Source organism: Trachurus trachurus (genome assembly GCF_905171665.1).
Source record: "Trachurus trachurus genome assembly, chromosome: 13".
Classification (NCBI taxonomy): domain Eukaryota; kingdom Metazoa; phylum Chordata; class Actinopteri; order Carangiformes; family Carangidae; genus Trachurus; species Trachurus trachurus.
In genome coordinates, this window is record NC_139892.1 from 1,133,514 (window position 1) to 1,155,198 (window position 21,685).

The following is a 21,685-nucleotide window of genomic DNA, read 5'->3' on the forward strand; positions in this document are numbered from 1 at the left end:
TGGAGGCTCTCACAGAGGATAAGTCTATTATAATCCAAAGTGCAGATAAAGGGGGAGCATTGGTTATCTTGGATAGAGAACCATACACACAGGAGATCATGAGACAGCTGAACAATGACACTTTTTACTGCAAACTGCCAGGTAACCCTACAGTAGAATACACTACCCTGGTACATGGCTGCCTCAAAGACCTCCTGGAAGAAGGAGAGATCACTAAACAGGAGCACGCCTTCATGCTGGTCAATTCACCTGTGACACCTGTTTTTTACACCCTCCCCAAAATCCATAAGGAATACATTACCACTCCTCCAGGAAGACCTATTGTGACCTAATACAGTTTCTCGCTGTATGGCGTGAGCAAACATCTCAATGATTTCGTTTTGGATGGTATCCGACATCCAGTTGTCTCTGCGTAAAAACCATTCTCTGGCTCTTGGTAGTGAGTGCGTCCTCTCCAGCATAAGCTGCCATAGGACGCCGTCGCGATGACTATGCCCTCTGAGCGGCATCCCCTCCCGGCCCAGGAATTTAATGGATCTGAATAAAAGTTCCAACACGGTCCTGGCCATCTTTTGATCCCGAGCTGCTAAATCAGAAAGCATAAGCACTGATAGGAGTTGCTTTCAGTGTAGCTAGTGCCCGCAATGAATCAGAATGCAGGTCTGACAGCTCGTGTTGGGCAAACTTTTCTCTCGCCTTTTTCCAGTTGCAAAAGCCGCCCCTAGCAAATGAGCTGTCACTACGTGAGTGCAGCAGTAATCCCTTCGCCACTGCTTGATTGCAGGTAAAGCACAACACACTGTCTGTTTCTGAGACATAATGCAACCATCGCCATTTTTCAAACCATCTTCGTTGGAATGATCTCTCAAAACTTTCAGAGCCGAATCTCCTTCCTGGAAAGTTGAGATTTGGTTGAAACGGCGCCTGCCCCCGGCACCGGGGGCCCTGGTCATACCGGAACGTGCAGAGTTGGAGCCGGGCTGTTGTTTCTCGCAGCCCCCGCTGCCGCCGTCTCCTGGCGGGAGCTGCGGGGCTGGTGCTGAGCTGCTAATGCTAGCTTCATCTCTTCTGTAGTAGGAGGATGAATGTTGCTGTTTTCATCTTCTTTGTCGTCCTCCTCCTCTGTGATTGTCGTTTTTTTTTTTTTTTTTAAATAGGCACAGTAACATTACTTGTGAAAAAATCCAATATTCCTTTCTATTTTACTCCACGTCCACGGTTGTCACTCGCCATTGTTGTTCAACTATTCGTTTGAATATGCTGAAGCGGCTTCCTGGTGAGAGAGTCTCCTCCACAATTTTTTTATTTTTTTATTTTCCCACACATTCCCACAACTCTATTTACACACCATATAATTTACAGATATTATATATATATATATATATACTTAAAAAAAAAAAAAATATATATATATATATATATATATATATATATATATATATATATATATATATATATATATATATATATATATATATATATATATATATATATATATTCATTTATTTCAAACATTTAGGTTTACAGTGATGTTACACCCTGCACCACCAGGGGGGGCTGCAGCCCCGGCAGCACCCCCCTTCCCGCGCTACTGTGAGGCGGTGTATCAGGCGGCCAAGTGACAGGCAGCTTATTTCTCCGGTGTGATATCAAGAAAATATGACCATAGCCGATAGTCAAAATTGAGTTTTATCAATCAATCAATCAATTGGAGATCACTATATCTCCCAGCTGTAGCTGCAGCACAGTGGTAGCCTGTTGCCTAACTGGCAACCAAAACATAAACATGATTTGCAGGCTGCAAATACAATTTTTAAATATGAATATTCCGGCTATTATTGTTGTCAGTGAGATCAGTCTTTCAAATTAATGTGAATCCTTAGTCTCTTGCTACACATTGAGGTATTACTTCCTGTACATTTCTTACATACAGCTCCTTTAATAAAATCAACTTGAAACTTCATGACTTAGCTGTAGAGTATGTTAACAAGAAGAAGAGCAAATAATTTAATTCAAAATCAACTTATCAAGTTACTGCTACTGAAACAATGAGAGGGATTTTATTAGGATAGCTGTTCTCCCCTGTGACTTGAAGCCAAAGGAAGTTATAGTGCTCAAAAAGTAGTGGAGACTTTTTGTACAACAGCAATAACAGGTTCCAAGGGCTGTTTTGTCATTTCCATATGTGATTATTCTCAATGAAAACTGTTTTTATCTGTCCACAGGGTTCCTCTCCTGAGGAGTTGGCTCGGGCCTGTCTGGGACCCACAGCTACAGGAGAGGTGTCAGGTGCCAAATTTCACTCTGCTCTTCAAGAAATCTACAAACAGAATGGACTGGTGGATCGTGACTTTGTCAACAGGTGGGAGAAAGGCTAAACAACAGTTATTAAAGAGCTGATATTTGGCCATACACTCACTAAGTTATATATTAAATACTTGTGAAAATTCTGTCAGTGCTCCACACCACTTCAACTCCGAGGAGATCCTGCAGGGACGTAGCCTAATCACACAGGGAATGGCAGCCATTAAGGCTAACATTCATAAGGAGAACTTCCAGGCTGCCAGAGAAACACTGGGCAGAGTCCTTCATACTCTACAGGTGAGAGAGCAACTAGGCACATAGAGGGAAAGATGAAATATGAGAAAGGAATTAGTGATGAGGTAATAGAGACTAAATAGATCTGTGTGTGTTTCAATGTGTTTTCAGGATTTCTACAGCCACAGTAACTGGGTGGAGCTGGGATACACTGAGCCATATATCAACCTCATTCGCCCAGATCTGCCACTGGAAAACCTGGCTGGTGTGTGTGTGTCTGAGCATAATGTCTAGACATTCAATATATTCAAAGATTCAATGAATCTTTGAATATATGTAATGAACCTTGAAAATATTGAATGAATCTATAATGCCAGATGTACTCCGAACAGCAAATGAGAAGTTATGAAAGACTTGTGAGTGAAAATGCACTGTTCATCCTGTATCATGTTCACACTTTGATTGTGTAGATTTCGACACTCCCACCTGCAGTGACTGTGCCAGTGGAACATGTCCCAATCCCATCCTCCCCAACATCCTGAAAGAGAAGAAGCTCACATCAGGCTACATGAGTATCTTCTCTTCTGCCAAACCTAAAGGTATCAGTAACAGGGCCATTTTTGTATGTAAACTGTGTAACCTCTGCTACTATGGGTCTCTCAATTAACAATAACAATGATGCCATTTGATGACATCATGGCATAGTGTGAGACCATGAAAGTTGTTTCCACCACCATTGCTGTAAGACTCGGTGTATATGGTAACAACACTTAAAGTAGTTTCCCATTTAACATCAATTTCCAATTTAACATTTCCCATTTAAAATCAAAAACATATTGTCTTTTTTAAATTGCTACAAATATAATTATCCATGTTACATATTATTACATATTACATATTACATTTTATGGGATTTTCATTACTTGAAAAACCAACAGAAGAAATACGATCAACTTATACAGTAAGTGACTTTCTGTAGTGTCAAGCAGGTTAAAGAAATATATTTTATATCATTAGATTACTGATGTGTGTAAGACTGCATGTGGACTCAAATAATTCTTTGATATCAGCATTTTCCATCTCAAATCATGTTAATTTAATTTAGGGGAGAGTGGGGTAATGTGAGACACCCCCTGTATCTAGAAAACGGAACACATTTTTGGTCATGTGACCATTATGTTTTCAAGCCCCTTCCATTTCCCCATGGTCATGAAGGAGAGGACCTCATGATGCTGTGGAAAGCATGTTTTTTTTCACAAAAATAAGATTTTTGCATGTAAAAGTAAATTTTCTTGGTGTCAACTCAATCAACTGTTGCGCCAAAGCAAATTGGTTCAGGTAGAAAAACTTCTATGATACATGATGATGAACTAACACATTAAACCATGTGATGATGCTGGCTGATAATTAGCCTGAATTTCTAAGAGAGGTCGTTTTTTCTAAAATGGGGGTGTTGAGGTAAAGTGAGACAATTCCACATTCCACTTTGTTGGCTCCCCCCACACACAAGAGACTTTTGATCAAAATGGTCTCAATTGTCGGGTCCTACAGTCTGATCCCCAGACTATCTAACTGGTTCTATCTGTCATTTGAATGTTAATTAAAACAGTTTGTGTTGTATTTGATTTTGGTCTTGAGTTACTTTGTGTTGAGAAAAAAAAAGTGCTTAATTGACCAATCCCCATGATTCTTCTACTAGTCCGACATTAGTTTTGGGAAGTGTGGTTGTCAAGCTAGCTGTCAGGATTCTAACTGTTACAACATGTGTTGTTATAGTTTCAGAGTGGAAAAAGTGGATCAGTTTACCCTACTGATTTCTCTGGTTTGTCTCAGTTTACCCCTGAGCTGGGGTAAAGTGAGACACGAGACCACTTCTTTTAAAACAATCATATTTTCACTGCCCTTCGTTCTAAATAAATTCTGATAATTTCCATTGCTAGGAAACATCCTGAATTAATGGGAAATGTGTCAATTTTACTGATAAATCATTTTAGCTCGCTTAGAGGGGAGCAAATGTAAAAAATGTCTCACTTTACCCCACTCTCCCCTACACATATTTTTTTGTAAATCAAAAGGTGTAAATATAATATAATTAAAAAAATGACCCAGTTTGAGCTGCCCCCTCTGTCCTTTGCCAGGTAAATGCAGCCATGGAGGTGTGACTGACCTGACTAGCTCACAGATTCCTCATGGTGGCATCAGCAAAGATGAGCGTCGTTTTGACAATTCGGCGTTCCATGATGCTGCTGTGACTGCAGCCACCGCTGCAAGTCTACAGCTACTGGAGGACATCCGCTCAGCTGCTGGTAACAATGACTTTCTGAGGTATGACGGCCAGATGAAGTGAAAAATACCTACTTGCTGTACTGTACTTGCTGTGTCTGAAAATTGATGGGGCCAAGTAACAGTTCTTTTTTTTCTCTCCCAGAATGATGGGTATTGCTCGCTCATCTGTTGTGTGCTTTGTTATTGACACCACTGGCAGTATGGCTGATGACATTGAAGTAGCCAGATGGGTTGTTTACGCAATAATTGACAGCAAAAAAGGAACACAAGATGAGCCCTCTGAGTACATCCTGGTGCCCTTCAATGACCCTGGTATGAACCATTGTATTACCAGTCATGTATAGGAAATCATTAGTACTTTGACAGTTGAATAATGCCATAGCATGTTATTAATTCTCGTTGAGATGAGAAACAAATGCACATATGTAAGGAAGGAAAGATAAATGGCGCACACTCAGCTCCAAGTCTTACCAGAGCTGAGGTAGAGGTGTTAAGGATGACGTCTGTTGCCTGAGACAGCTGTGCCTTGGTCACCTGGATGGCCTGGCCTCCAGAGGCCAGAGCCAGATCCTCGTAGTCATCTAAGCTAGCACTTTGGAAACAAGGATTTGGAAATTTATTTGACAACGTTTCGGCCAGTACGCTGTCAAATTAATTTCTTACACTTGTGTGTTCCTTCCATATATTTAATTCTCCACAGCGGAGTTGTTTCACTGTATTGTAAATACATTCTTAAATATATAAGGCAAATTGTGTTACTGTAAATTTACTGCACACAGTCACAGTGGTTCTGTAGAATTAAAAGTGAGAAAAAGGTTGTTGTTGTTTTTTGTTTGTTTTGTTTATGTAGAATTTGGTCCAATGACCAGGACAACAGCCCCTGAGAAGATGAAAACAGAAATCTCTAAACTCAGAGCAGATGGAGGGGGAGATCCACCTGAGATGTGTCTGTCAGGACTTCAGGTAAAGCAATATGATACTGTCATAGTGTAAGTGGTATGGTTGTTGAGATATTTTTATGGTTGATTAAAGACCATGGTGATCCTTGTTTCCACAGCTGGCTCTCACTGGTGCCCCAGGCTCCTCCCACATCTTTGTTTTCACTGATGCTACAGCCAAAGACATCGCCCTCAAAGACACAATTGATGCTCTCATCAAGAGCACCAAGTCAACTGTAAATACTGATCAACACCAGTGATTATCTATGTCCACTCAATTTGTTTATGTACGTATAACTTTCAAAGATCAAACTAATTTCCACAGGTGTTATTCTTCATAACCGATCTCACAGAGAGGCGTCGTCGTTCCCTTGAAAGAGCTAGCTTTGAGGACTACGAGGATCTGGCTCTGGCCTCTGGAGGCCAGGTCATCCAGGTGACCAAGGCACAGCTGCCTCAGGCAACAGACGTCATCCTTGACACCTCTACCTCAGCTCTGGTAAGACTCAGCAGGTGTTTGGTGGTTGGACCAGTTTGAAGAATCAAAGTGTTCTTCTCTTGCTCTCTAACCCCGACCCTCACTGCATTAGGTTACAGTTCTTCAGCGAGCAAGGAACCCTGGGAAGGAGGAGACTTTCTCCTTTGCACTGGATGAATCTCTTCACAATGTCACCATATACATCACAGGAACATCCATTACTTTCACACTGACCAACCCTGCAGGTAGCAGTCCAGTCTCGAAGCAATGCTTTAAAAATGTGTTGAAGTCTTTCCATCTTTCTTATACATAGACTCTTGTCTCTTTATAATGAATAATACATGGTGAAAACCTCCAGGTGTGAGCCAGAGCAACACTGAGGCCAATGGTACACTGGGAGCCATTCAGACAGTGGGCAACCTGAGAAGAATTCGTCTCAATGCTGACAAGCAGACAGGAATGTGGAAGATCAACATTAAGTCCACCCAACCATACACACTTAAAGTCACAGGTCAGACACTGTACATGTATTAATTAGACAGGAACTTCCCGTTCAAACAGGCTGTTGACATTGTGCCCTTCTGTCTGTGGCTTGATCTGTACAAGCTGCACATTTATTCCCACTACAGTCACAATATCAGTGTGTGCTTGTGTTTCCAGGTCAGAGTACCATTACATTTATCTATGACTTTGTGGAAAGCTTCAAAGGACCTCACCCAGGATTTGCAGTGATCAGTGGGCGTCCAAAAGCAGGTAATATAATAATCAGTTTCAGTGTTTCAGGTCAGATGTAGGCTACATTTTCTGGACATGTCCTCCAAATGTTGCTTTGCTGTTTACACAATATTTCATTTCAGAATGTTAAACATCCAAGTTAGCAGAGGTGGGTAGTAACGCGCTACATTTTCTCTGTTACATTTCCTTGAGTAACTTTTTGGAAAACTGTACTTGTAAGAGTATAATGCAGCATACATTTTACTATTACTTGAGTACTTTTGTGAAGTACAATAAATCATGAAATTTTAAATACAATAAATCATGAAATTTTAATTTCAAAATTACATAATTATGGTGTGAGAGGAATTGCCTTGGACTGGTTAAGTAGTTATTTAAGAAATAGAAAACAATATGTTCAGCTAGAGGGTTACACATCAGAATGCATGAGGACTGTATGTGGAGTCCCACAAGGATCCGTTTTGGGACCTAAACTTTTTATTTTATATATTAATGATATTTGTGATGTTTCAAAGATTCTACAGTTTGTTTTGTTTGCTGATGATACTCATTTTTTTTGTTCTGGGGATGATTTGGGGATTATTGCAGAAAACATCACTAATGAAATGGTTAAACTTAAGAGATGGTTTGATGAAAACAAGCTTTTGTTAAATTTGAAAAAAAAAACTAAATTTATGGTTTTTACAAATCGAAAAAAGGAGGAAATTGAACTTTCATTTGCAGGAGAGAGTATTGAAAGAGTGTCTGTATTTAGGTTTTTGGGTGTTATCCTGGAGGACAAGTTGACATGGAAAAACCACATAGCATATGTAAAAGCCAAGGTGGCAAAGAGTATCTATATTTTGAATAAGGTTAATAGTCAGGTACAAATATGACTTGACCCTAAAAAAATTCTAACAAAAGGTTTCTCAGTTGTTTTTTATAGTATTAGATGTCCTTAATAACATACTAAAAGTTTACCAAAATTTGACCACTAGAAAGGTGTTATTTTCAAGATGGCGTCCAAGATGGATAGGAAGCCTGAGGAGACACCACAGGTGAATAGGGTAAAATTTTTAACTAACAGATATCACCATGAAACTTCCCAAGTTTATCACTTACATTAAAGCAGAAGTGAGTGATATATTTGTGTTAATATAAGTCTTAAATAGTTATATCTTCCGACAGCAATCACTTACATAGAGTGTTTGGACTGAAACACGGGTCTGTCAGTCACTCTGCTCTGCTCTGAGCCGAAGAGAAAACATTTATCGTATCCTACAGTTTTTATCCAATGAGGAGAGAGAACGGCATGCAGGGCTGTGTGTGCAGCCAAGGAACGCCGTGAATGTGGTGACGTAGCGACGAGGACTGTTATGGTGCGTTCAAGGAAACTCGTATTTTTCCGACCGTGAAGTGGTACCAGTTCGATCTGGTACGAGTCCACGGTCGGAAGTTACGAGTGGCCGTTATAGTGACTTTCACCGGTAAAACAGGTCGGAAAAACACGAGTGGGTTGCCTGGAACGCTACAAAGTCGTAAGTTGTGACTTGAAGCTGTAATTTACGATTTCAAAAGCCTGCCTGGAACGCAGCATTAGCGAAAACGACCGGATCACTCACTTCTGCTTTAAGACAAATATTTTTTGTATTACAAGTTTTGTCAAATTGTATGTTTAAATATGTAAATTAGGCAATATCTAATTAAATATGCACCAATTTGCATATCCGAAATCTGAACAATGGATAAAAGCCACTTTCAAAATTCTTGTTTTATTTTGTTGACATACTAGAGTCAGAAGTTTTTACAGAGGGGATTTTGGATATCTCTCTTTATCACTCTGTAAATGAGAAAATACTGTCACCAGCCCTAAAAATTCAAGTTGGTCGTGTTTTTAGGAGTAAAATGTTGTATAAATCAGGCTATGAATGATATATCAACAATCCCCTCTGTAAAAACCTTCAGAATATAGAAAGGGATCAAACTGGAAGGTTTGGTGTCTGTAAGTGCTGCTGAAGTGGAGATTTCGGGCTCTTATGCCCTCTACACACTGTGCGATTTTAGCAGTCTTATAAGACTGTTGCATGACACACTATGCGACGTGGAATTTACAATCTTTGCTACGACGTCAAGTTTGACGTGTGCAGACTGTACGATGATCGTTCTACTGAATCGCAGGTCGCCCGCTCCCCCTCCTCCCCCTCTCCCTCCCTCCCTCTCTCCCTCTTCACACACAGACACAACTCACCGGCACCAGTGGAGCAGTACCGCCAGTTGTCCGTTATTTAAAAATGAAATCACGGCCTGTATTGGTACTAGAGAACATCACACAGCAGTACCGTCACGTAATGAGAGCACATCTAAACGAGGACGAAGTCACCTCTCCCGGCGTAAACACGTTCTCCGGTAGGCGACCGCTTCTCATCATAGTCCGCACATGTTTTTTTTTTTTTTTTTTTTTTTTGGACAGAGTTTCACCATGAGTTTCACACACAACTTTTCTGATGGCTGTATGAGTCTGTCCATGTTCCTCCTCTTTCTGCGACAGTAAAAAGGAATATACATGACAGGATAGGCTATTCGTTTTTTAATTTAATGACTATTTACTCGAAAATCAGTGCTCGTCCCTGTCACCTGCGCCACTGATAGACGTCCATCAGCTGATTAGTAGACGTAGGTCGTAGCAGTTTTCTGACACTGTCAGAATTTAATCGCAGGTCGTCTTTGGTCGCAAGACGCTGACAACGGCCGTCGTAGAGCCTGTCTCACTGTGCGACGTAAGACGGCCGATTTAGAGCTACGACCAAAGATTTCGCCACGATTCTCCTACGATCCGCCGTCTTTCGTCTGCGACGGCCAAAATCGCACAGTGTGTACAGGGCATTATACAACATTTTACTCCTAAAAACACGACGATATTTGAATTTTTAGGGCTATAGTATTTTCTCATTTACAGAGTGATAAAGAGAGATATCCAAAATCCCCTCTGTAAAAACTTCTGACTCTAGTATGTCAACAAAATAAAACAAGAATTTTGAAAGTGGCTTTTATCCATTGTTCAGATTTCGGATAATTAATTAGCGCATATTTAATGGGATATTGCCTAATTTACATATTTAAACATACAATTTGACAAAACTTGTAATACAAAAAATATTTGTCTTAATGTAAGTGATAAACTTGGGAAGTTTCATGGTGATATCTGTTAGTTAAAAATTTTACCCTATTCACCTGTGGTGTCTCCTCAGGCTTCCTATCCATCTTGGACGCCATCTTGAAAATAACACCTTTCTAGTGGTCAAATTTTGGTAAACTTTTAGTATGTTATTAAGGACATCTAATACTATAAAAAACAGCTGAGAAACCTTTTGTTAGAATTTTTTTAGGGTTAGGTGGTTTTTTTTCATATATGTACCCGCCTATAAGTTTGTCTTGGACACTAACACACTAAGAATTTTGTATTGTACATTTATTTTGCCGTATTTTAAAGCAGAAGTAAGTGATATATTTGTGTTAATATAAGTCTTAAATAGTTATATCTTCCGACAGCAATCACTTACATAGAGTGTTTGGACCGAAACACGGGTCTGTCAGTCACTCTGCTCTGCTGTAAGCCGAGGAGAAAACTTTCCATGTATCCTACAGTTTTTATCCAATGAGGAGAGAGAACGGCATAAAGGGCTGTGTGTGCAGCCAAGGGACGCCGTGAATGTGGCGACGTAGGGACGAGGACTGTGATGGTGCGTTCAGGGCAGCCCGTAACTCGTGTTTTTCCGACCTGTGAAGTCGTACCAGTTCTATCTGGTACGAGTTCACCGGTCGGAAGTTACGAGCAGTGTTGGGAAGATTACTTTGGAAATGTAGTTGGTTACAGTTACAAGTTACCCTGTTGAAAATGTAATAGTAGTGTAACTATTTCAATTACTTCATCAAAGTAATGTAACTAATTACATTTGATTACATTTTAATTACTTTTCTTAATTTTGAATGAATGCTCTCAACTTTTAACCATTTTCACACTTTCAGACCTAATGGTTAACCTTTCAGCAGTACTTAAGACAACATAAAGACAATATAGCTAATAATAGACTCCACAAGATACCTCGTTTTACTGTGAGAACAGCTGTAGGCTATACTTTACATTAGGCCTATAGACACATAAGGGTAAGGGTATAGCTGTAACTCTTCAAATTCGACATTGACCGTTTAGATGTCAACAACATCTTCTCCGCTGGCAAACACTCTTTGCACCACACCAGTGTTCCCTTATGATATTCAGCAACAAGCAATTATTAGCCTATAGTATAGCAAGAGGCGCACAGCTATGCATGACATCCATACCATTAGTGCAGATTTTTAAACCCATCTGCAAAATGTCCACAAATACTACAGCAGCATCTGTACAACCCTTCACCTCAACAAGAGCCAGCGGAGACCGTGTGAGTCACATACGTGCAGAGAGAGAGAGAGAGAGAGAGAGAGAGAGAGAGAGCGTCAGCTGTCCCTCTGTCCCTCTCAGCGTCGGCATGGTCCGGTAAAATAAAACAAAACTCATCCGTCCAGTCACTTTGCCACCTTTTGGTGCGGGCCATGTCATTAATTATCTGACTTGCTTACTTGGATATTTCACTCAGACGACCGGCGGATCATCTGGTGTGCGCGCGGTAGCCTAATATGTTCCTTTTTTATTTATCCATTGCGCGGTACATCTTCCCATTTACGCGCTCTCTACACAAGCGTATAGGCCGATGTACCGCGTGGGATGACATCGAAATAATGTAGGGCAGTGCGCACCTTGTCTCTCATGTTGCCCACAGAGGTGCAACAGTGCCAGTGTGGGTCATCGCGGGTCAGACATTTGGCTCTTCCGTGTCAGTATCCAACTTGCAGCTTTGAAAGGAGGACGTTCACATGAAAAAACTATTTTGATAAACCCGAGTTTTTCCGATGATTTTTCAAATGTAACTAAAACTGTAATCATGGAAATTTATAAAAGCAACTGTAATTTAATTACACATTTTTCCACAGTAATGTAACTGATTACAATTACGTAAATTTTGTAATTAAATTACGTAACGGCGTTACATGTAATTCGTTACTCCCCAACACTGGTTACGAGTGGCCGTTATAGTGACTTTCACAGGTAAAACAGGTCGGAAAAACACGAGTGGGTTGCCTGGAACGATACAAAGTCGTAAGTCGTGACTTGAAGCTGTAATTTACGGTTTCAAAAGCCTGCCTGGAACGCAGCATTAGCCAAAACGACCGGATCGCTTACTTCTGCTTTAATTACTGCGTGGAGGTGTCGGGCAACACTTATGTAAGTAACATCGCTCCTCTGATTCTGCTACAAAAAAGAGCAGTAAGAGTAATCCACAAGGCAGGTAATAGAGATCCCTCAAATAGATTTTTTATTTCTGCAGGTTTGTTGAAATTGGCTGATATAATGAATAGAAAGAATAGAATAGCTACTTTATTGTCATTCAAAATACACAGTGTGCATAGAACGAAATTTCGTTTCACTGACTCTTGGCACAAACAGAAATATATGTGTAAATAAATTAAAAAAACAAGACAAGTGAGGTTGATCGGTCAGTAAAGTGCTCTATGTGCATATGTGCAAAAAGAATACTATTTTATATTTAAAAGGATCACAATTAAAATGTTAAAAATGTTAAAAGGATCACGGTTAAAATGTTAAACATGTTAAAAGTGGCATGTGCAAAAGTTAAGAATTCATCCGTATTGGAGGTTCAGCAGTCTTATGGCCTGGGGGATGAAACTGTTGCAGAACCTGGTTGTTCTGCTCCTCATGCTGCGATACCTCCTCCCAGAGTTCCTTGTGTGGGTGTGTGGGGTCTCTGGTGATGTTCTGTGCTCTTGTCAGACAGCGTTTCTGACCAATGTCCATGATGGAAGGGAGAGAAGTCCCAGTAATTTTCTCCGCTGTCCTTACCACTCTTTGAAGACACTTCCAGTCCGCAGCTGTGCAGCTGCCATGCCACACGGAGATGGAGTTGGTCAGGATGGATTCAATTGTGCTTCTGTAGAAAGTGGTGAGAATGGGAGGGGGGAGATGTGATCTTCTCATCCTACGGAGGAAGTGCAAACGCTGCTGTGCTCGTTTTACCAGAGATGTGGTGTTTGTTGTCCAGGTTAAGGTATCTGTTATGTGCATTCCCAGGAACTTTGTGCTTTTCACCACCTCCACTGCTGTGTTGTTGATGCACAGTGGAGTGTGACTGGGTCGATTCTTCCTGAAGTCGACAATGATCTCCTTGGTTTTGTCCACATTCAGGAGAAGGTTGTTCCTGCTGCACCAGTTCACCAGCTGTTCCACCTCCTCTCTGTATGCCTGGTCGTTGTTATTGCGGATGAGGCCCACTACTGTCGTGTCGTCCGCGTATTTGATGATATGGTTGGTAGTGGACTTGGCAACACAGTCATCATGAGTCATCAGGGTGAAGAGCAGCGGACTCAGGACGCAGCCATGAGGGGAACCGGTGCTCAGGTTGATGACTGAGGAATTACAGACCCTAAAAATAATGTTTAAAGCAAAGAACAGATCATTACCTGAACATTTACAAAGCTTGTTTAAATTGAAGGAAAGGGACAACAGACTGAAGCTTGATTTTAAACATACATTTGGAAGGTTAAGCTTAAAACAAATGTGTATGTCTCAGTTTAAGAAAATGTTTAAAAAAGAAAAGATAAGCATCTACAAAGAAGAAGAAGGAGAAAGAAAAAAAGAAGGGAAAAAAGAAAAAGATAGATAGACGAGTGGTGTTTACTGTTATTTTGTTTGTTTTTTTGTCATTACTATGTTTCATCATCTTTAATATTTTGAAACAGAGAATAATACTGGTGTTGAAGCAAGCCAATGAAATTTGTAACAACAGAGAGGGGCAGGTATTATACGTTTTTTCTTCATCCTGCTCCTTTTCGTTCATGGTGAAAATGTGTACACAATGTATATGTGCAACTATGAATGAAATAAATCAAAATGAAATGAAATGAAGAAGTGGTACTTTTACATTGAGCAACATTCCGCACTTTCTACTTGCTACTAATTTTTATCGATCCAATGCACAGTCTATTTGTTTGTTTTGGCGAAGATACTTCCAACAGAGGCGCTGTCACATGACTGCGTTTCACCAATTAAATGTAGCCACTAACGACGTTTGACTACGTCTCACCAATCAGACAGAGCCAAGCAGTCACATGACCCCACACAAAATCTCTGCGGTAAACAGGGCGGCCACTCCGCTCAGATTTGAGAAAACACACTGCGGTTAGTAGATGTGTTCTGACTGTGAATAGGATGATGTCAGCGCTGTTATGTGAGGGATGATGCCTGTCACTGCTCGATTTGCATCCCTGCCTAATTTGTGTAACAGTTAAACAGACTATTGCTTAAAAAAAACTTTCTCAGTATTTTAAATTTACAGAACTTTAAGCAGATGTACGCAAATCGGGCAGAGCCCTAATGAAGTTTGTCCAAGTGGAGTTGCCGTACGCAGCTGTTCAAGATGGCGGCCCGTTCATGCATGACCAAACTTGCCGATACCCAAATTGGGCAGCGACGCAAATCAAGCAGTGACAGTGCCTGTATAGCATTGATTGGTTTTGCATACAACAACATATTTAAGTAACTGTGCATGGCCCATGCAAGAGATGATCTTGGGATTTTTTTTTCACTTTTGTCAATAAAAATGAATTTTAAACTCATTCCTGTCCCTACTTTTCTTCTCTCCTCTGGAAACCCAGGCCAGCCAGTCTCCTTGATGGTCACAGTTATGGGAAGTAGAGGTCCATCCTCAATGACTGTTGGAAGCATTGGCCTCGTGACTGTGTCTGGTCCTGAAACTGTGAGCAATAGCACAGTGACTGACATGGGTAGGGGATCTTTTCTGGTGACTGTTGACAAGGTCCCTGAAGGGGAGTTTGTTGTCATTCTGAAAGGAACAGACAAAGTGTCAAACACTGAATTTCAGAGGCAGTCCACCACCCAGATGTCAGTCTCCAAAGTGAATATCCAGGTCTGTATCTTCACATCCTCCTCACAACCTGTGAATCCATTTGTGCAGCTTCTATTTGATGATCATTTACAGAAACCAAGGGGTAGCGAGGAAATATGCTTACCATACTAAAATTAATCCAGTTTACTTAGAGGTACATAAGGGAAGATATGAAGATTTTCAGCATTGTCTTTTTGAAGTATAAGAAAGACATTTCTCTTCTTCACCTTTTTCTTTCCCTTGTTCTTTCTTCCAATTTCTCTTCAGGCTGTGGTGGACCGCAGTGTGGAGCCAGGACAGGAATTCAGGCTCCCCTTTAGTGTAATGACCCAGGGCTCTGTGGTCAGTGCCAAATCAGTGCTAGAAATGACAGAAACTTCTCCATGGACTATCCTAAAAGGTAAGAAGTGTTATGTTTGTTGCTCTCAATGAACACACCGGCATAGGTTTCATGCAGCTTTACTGACCAACTTCAGGTAGACATATTGAACACTGACGTCACCAACATGTGACTGCATATATGGCATTGTGGGTAATGTAGTTCAAGCACTACTATCAACACATCTCCCCTTCTTAAAGAAAAGAAACATAACACATATCTGTTTTCTTTTGCCATGTTACCAACCTGAAAAATCTGCATAACACATTAAACCAGCATTAGAAAAATACCTTATGCAAAAACATGTAACCAATAATCAGTGAATATTACCACACACATTCACCACCAAAATCCCTCTTTTTTTTCCCTTTCCTCTTTTTTTTTTCCTTTTTGTTTTAAAGAACACAACCCATTACATGCTATCAATCAGTCTGTCGGGTTTCTTAACAGTCCGTCTTGGTCTACTGGATATCCCAGGCACAGCAGGTCTGCTGGACACTTCAGGCACAGTAGATGCTGTAACTCCAGTGCCTGCAACATCCAAATGAGTCTGCTTGTCTGAACAAACCTGCTGCTGGTTGTCATGTCTCTCTGCTTGCTTGGGCGAAGACCCAGGAGTGTCCATGGCTTGATGTGACTCGTATGGACAAAGATCATACATGTCCACATTTTGGCCTGGCTCGTGTGGACGAAGATCCACACGATTTCTCCTCCGAGACAGTCCATCCTCAGTCTGCACCTGGTAAGAACGTGGAGCAACTTCCCTCTGTACACGTCCTTGTACACTCCAAGTGCTTGTCAGATGATCCCATACACGGACCTGATCTCCGGGCCTCAGGACTGGTAAGTCTTTCACACTTTTATCATGTTGCTGTTTTTGTTTCTGTTTACCTCTTTCCTTGTCAGCCTTGATCTTATGTGCACCTCTGGGTGTCAACAGCTCCTCCATCACAGGAAGGTTTGTGCGCAGGCGCCGGCCCATTAGCATCTGAGCTGGAGACAAACCGTTCTGCAGAGGCGCGCTGCGGTAGATCATGAGGCTCTTGTGGAAATCCTCGTGTCCATCTTGTGCTTTCCTCATAAGATTTTTCACCACCTTCACTGAACTTTCTGCCAGACCATTGGATCTAGGGTAATGCGGGCTTGAAGTGATGTGATGAAAACCCCATTCCCTTGCAAACGAGGCAAACTCACCACTGGAGAACTGGGGACCGTTGTCTGACACCACTTCACATGGAACCCCGTGTCTGGCAAATGCAGCTTTCAGGAAAGTGATTACTGCTTTACTGGTCGTTGACTGTAATGTGGCGACCTCCGGATAATTTGAAAAATAGTCTGTGAGAACAATATTACTTTTTCCATTACAGTCAAACAAATCTACTCCCACCTTGTAGAAGGGCCTATCAGGCACGACGTGTGGCATGAGTGACTCCGCTTGCTGCTTGGGCCTGTAGGTGAGACATACTTCACAGGAAGCCGTGGTCTGACTGATGTCTTGATTCATTCTTGGCCAATACATGACTTCACGGGCTCTGCGCTTGCACTTTTCCTCCCCTAGATGTCCTTCATGTATTTTGCCAAGCATCTCTTTGCGCAGCGCCACTGGAATGACGAACTTGTTTCCCTTGAACACAACGTTATTTACAACAGACAGTTCGGCTCTGCATGCCCAGTAGTCCTGAATCTGTCTGGGGCAGTCATTTTTCTGTGCTGGCCAACCTGACAATATTGCTTGCTTGAGCTTTTCCATTGTGTCGTCCAACTCTGTTGCTTGTCTGACGCGCTCCATCCTGTCATCAGAAACAGGCAGGGAAGTGACGATCATGTTGACATATGCCTCGATGTCTGCATTCGTCCTGTCATCTGCTCTTTCACTCTTGTCTACTGCCCGTGACAGAGCGTCAGCAGCGAACATGTACTTCCCAGGTGTATAGATCATCTTGAAGTCGTATCTCTGCAGCCGTATCAACATTCTCTGTATGCGCATGGGACAGTCAATAAGCGGCTTTGACATGATGGAGACCAGCGGCTTGTGGTCAGTCTCCACTTCAAATGCTTGTCCATAGACATATTGGTGGAAACGCTCACACCCGTATGTGCTAGCCAAGAGTTATTTTTCTATTTGAGCGTAATTACGCTCTGCACTGCTCAGGGCTCTTGAGGCATAAGCCACTGGCTGCCATGCTGCCTCATGCTGCTGCAGAAGAACTGCTCCGAGTCCATACTGGGATGCATCAGCTGAAATTCTGACTTGCTTGTCTGGATCAAAGAACTTCAGCACTGGCTCCTCAGTTAAGAGTCTTTTGAGAGCCAGGAAGCTCTCTTCCTGTTCATGCGACCACACCCACTCATTTTTCTGCTCTAGAAGACATCTGAGCGGTGCAGATTGAGTGGACAACATTGGGACGAACTTGGCCAAATATGTTACCATGCCCAGAAAACGTCTGACCTCTTCTTTGTTTTTGGGTCTGTCCATGTTCACAATAGCAGACGTCTTTCTGGGGTCTGGCTGCACCCCGTCCTCCGAAAGGACATCGCCTACGAAGGTCAGCCTCTTTACTCCTAGTTCACACTTATCTCTGTTCAGTTTCAGGTTTACTTTTCTGGTGGTGTCCAGTACCTGTTTCAGCCTGATGTCGTGTTCCTCCTTGGTGGACCCCCAAACAATGATGTCGTCCATCATGGTGTCAACTCCAGGTATGTGTTCATATAACATGTGGATCGTTTTGTGATATACCTCTGGAGCCGACAGGATCCCATATGGCAGGCGTAGAAAGCAATAACGCCCCTCTGGAGTGTTAAACGTACAGAGCATCAAGCTTGCTGAACCACTTGGCACCTGCAAACTGAGACATGATTTCGTCCCTCATGGGCAACTTAAAGTGCTCCCTCTTAATAGCTTTATTCAAGTCTTTTGGGTCTAAGCAAGTTCTCAGTGATCCATTTTTCTTTTGAACGACCACTAGTGAGCTTACCCAGTCTGTTGGCTCGTCCACTTTTTGTATAACTTTGAGTTTTTCCATACGGGCAAGTTCTTCCTTTAATTTTTCCCTTAGTGCGAATGGCACTTTTCTGCACGCATGGACAACAGGAGCCACTGTTTCATCAATATGGATTTTGTGCTCCCCCGGCAAGCATCCAAGTCCTTCAAAAACATCCTTGTATTCCTCCATGAAAGAATGCTGATCCATGTGAGGCTGTGATGCTACCACATAGACTCTCTTGACCAGGTTGAGTTTTTCACAAGCTTTCAGGCCTAATATGGGCTGTACCGCCTGTGCCACGACCAACAGCTGAGCCTTAAGACGTCGTCCCCCATGCTCAAATGTTGCCACACAGCGCCCTTTATCTGGAACCGTCTCTCCTGTGTAGCCTCGCACTCTAGTCCTGGCAGGATAAATTTTGCTTTTAACTGTGAGTTGTCTGTAATCAGCTTCAGACATCAGATTTGCTTGTGCTCCCGTATCAAGCTTAAACGGCATAATTGTGTCATTCACAGTTATTGGCACTATCCATTCATCATCTCCTGTATCCTCTGACAGTTCCAACACATCATCTTCTTTGAGCAAGCAGTCCACAAATAATTCCTCTTGCTCTTCCTCAAGTGTGTGCACTTTCTTTTTCATAGTCACAGTGGCTCTGCAGCACTTTGCATAATGGTTCATTTTGCCACAATTATTGCAAGTCTTACCGAATGCTGGACATTTGTTTGGCAGGTGTGCACCTCCACATCTTTTACAGGCGCCGCTCTCTTTTTTCTCTGTGTGAGATTCTGCGTGTCTTTGTCTTGGGAATCTTTTTGCCGGCCTGCCATCTGCTTTTACAGCGTGCACAGCCGCGCCGTCCCTCTGCAGCTCCTTCGCCTGCGCCCGTGTGGTCTCTGCAGCTCTGCACATTTGCACTGCCTTCTCCAGGTTTAAGTCTTTTTCACGCAGCAGCCGTTCCCTCAGTGCGTTGTCTGGTATTCCCGTGACTATTTTATCCTTAATGAGTTGGTCTTTTAAATCGCCGAATTCACATGACTTGGCCAATGTATGCAGCTCCGCATAATACTGATCAAAACTCACTCCTTGTTTCTGATCACAAATAAAAAACTTGTATCTCTCATATGTGACGTTCGTGCTTGGTACAAAGTACTCCTCAAACCTCGTCATTAAGACATCTAGTTCCAGCTCACCGTCACTTATGTGGAAACTGTTGTATATTTCCAGAGCCTCTTCGCCGATCACATGGAGGAGAATGGACGCTTTTTTCTTCTCGTCGTCTCCGCCCGCTCCACTTGCATCCAGGTAAATGTTGAATCTCTGCTTAAACCGTTTCCAATTTTCAGCGAGATTGCCATCAAACCTCATCGATGACGGTGGAGTGAGTAAGTTATCCATGGCGTTGCTCTGTCTTTTTCAGGTGAACTCGCGTCGACCGCTATCAGCCGTGTTGCCGCTAGCTGTAACGTTAGCCTGCTGCTAACAGCGCTTCCGGCTTGTCCAACTGCTGCTTTTCCGTCTCGCTCTCCGGCGAAGCTCTCCCTCCGTCCGCTAATCTCAGCGCGGACCGTGAGAGTCCATTTCTGACACCATGTTATGTTTGTTGCTCTCAATGAACACACCGGCATAGGTTTCATGCAGCTTTACTGACCAACTTCAGGTAGACATATTGAACACTGACGTCACCAACATGTGACTGCATATATGGCATTGTGGGTAATGTAGTTCAAGCACTACTATCAACACAAGAAGGAACTAAAATTAATTCCTTTATTAAGGGCATATTCACAACTGCTTTGTTCCGATTCAGCAACTAAACCGATACAACTGTTGCATTCTTTTTTGGGAGCCATTTGTATTTACACACAGTAGCAGTTCCAAACGGTCCAAAGTTGTAAACAAATGCCATGCGCTAACAAACTCTTCTCTTATTGGTCAGAAATTAAAAATAAATAAATAAAATCCATGGAGGAGAGGTCTCAACAGGGCTGAAAATTTAAATCCGACATGGTCTGAACCACGGTTGAAGCTCAGACCCGACCGAATCCGAGTCTATTGTGTAGCTTATATTTTCGGCTATTATTGGAGTGATCCTAGACCAGAACTCGGCCTGAATTAGCGCGTCTGGTGTGGGAAAATACTACCTCTCACAGAGCAGATGCTCTTTGAATGCCTTTCTGTATTACCTTTATTACAACTGAAGCCTGTAAATGTGTGCTAGTGTACCTGGAGTGTGTGTGGAGGACATGTTTGCCTAATATTTCTCATGCACTGTTAAACATGGCACAAAATTACTTCTTTTTTTTTCTGGGAGAGCATGATAAGGGGGTCCACAGAAAGAATAGCCCTGGGGCCCATGCCTCATCCTCCACTGCCCATGGGTACTCAGTATGCTATGTTGAACCCACAGTGGGTAAAATTTGAACCCCATCCAGTGTGTTGGGCTGTATAACCTGAGTGGAGTAAATTTGGAACTCATTTGGAATAAAGGTTGTAGGCTTTTACAGATACTGCACGCTTTCAATTTTCAATCTAATCAAATTTGTGAATTGTACACAGTTACTACTAAGAAGGGTAATTTGTTCTGTTCTCTTGACAGCATCACCCTGACAACCGGATTATATTCTAATAATTCATTGACCATTACGCCACCTGCCAACGAACCATCAGGCACTGATGTCACTCTGACTTTGGAAGCCAAGTCGTCTAGTGGCGCAGACACCAATTACATTGTTCTGAGAATGTCTGTTGTTACAAAGATAACCAGTCACATCCTACACACTGCTGGAGGGAGTGAAATAAAGTTTTTGGACATTCCAAGTTATACAAGTATCATACAAACTAAAGTTCCCTTGATGATCCCTAGATGTATCCCTTTGCTTTTTCTGTTCTCTTTTCAGATTACAGATTTTGTTCCTCCTTTGTGTGAAGTGGTGAGTGTGCTGGCTGATGATTGCCCTCAAGATGTGTCTCAGTGTGGACCTTTCCAGTGGGAGCTCTCGGCCAACCTTACTGATGGAAACGGCACTGGGATTGAGAGAATCTGGCTGCAACAGGGTGATGGAACCCTCTCATACACATATCTGAGTCTTCCTGGTGTCCAGGCGAAATACAATGCCTCCTGCTGCTCTCAGATTGTTGAGTTTGTAGCTGTGGATAAAGTTGGCAATGTGGGAAAATGCTACCAAAAATGCTACCAATCCATTGTTCGTTCAGGTGGCCCACCTGCCTCAACTCTGTCACTGTCACTGTTGCTTTGCCTGCTAGTGTCTGCTTTTGTAATGCAGCCTTGAATGTAGCACCAGGCACAGTGTTAATATTGCTAGATTACTCAGAACAATGTGGTCATC

The 21,685-nt window shown here is 42.2% G+C and overlaps 2 protein-coding genes across 2 annotated transcripts in view; one reads left to right on the forward strand and one right to left on the reverse strand.

Annotated features, from left to right (window-relative positions):
- Positions 1-21,685, reverse strand: part of LOC310995737 (protein NLRC3-like) — a gene marked incomplete at its 3' end in the record, with an annotated part of 491,970 nt that overhangs the window by 39,584 nt on the left and 430,701 nt on the right. The window lies entirely within an intron of this gene.
- Positions 99-21,628, forward strand: LOC310995672 (von Willebrand factor A domain-containing protein 7-like; the record flags this gene model as incomplete). Its single annotated transcript, XM_083984790.1, is given in 18 exon segments — positions 99-251; positions 2,226-2,362; positions 2,457-2,601; positions 2,710-2,803; positions 3,009-3,137; positions 4,677-4,863; positions 4,967-5,136; positions 5,675-5,787; positions 5,882-5,998; positions 6,088-6,261; positions 6,353-6,485; positions 6,599-6,751; positions 6,901-6,993; positions 14,722-14,993; positions 15,240-15,315; positions 15,318-15,372; positions 20,935-21,101; positions 21,243-21,628. Coding segments are annotated over 18 exon segments (2,754 nt in total).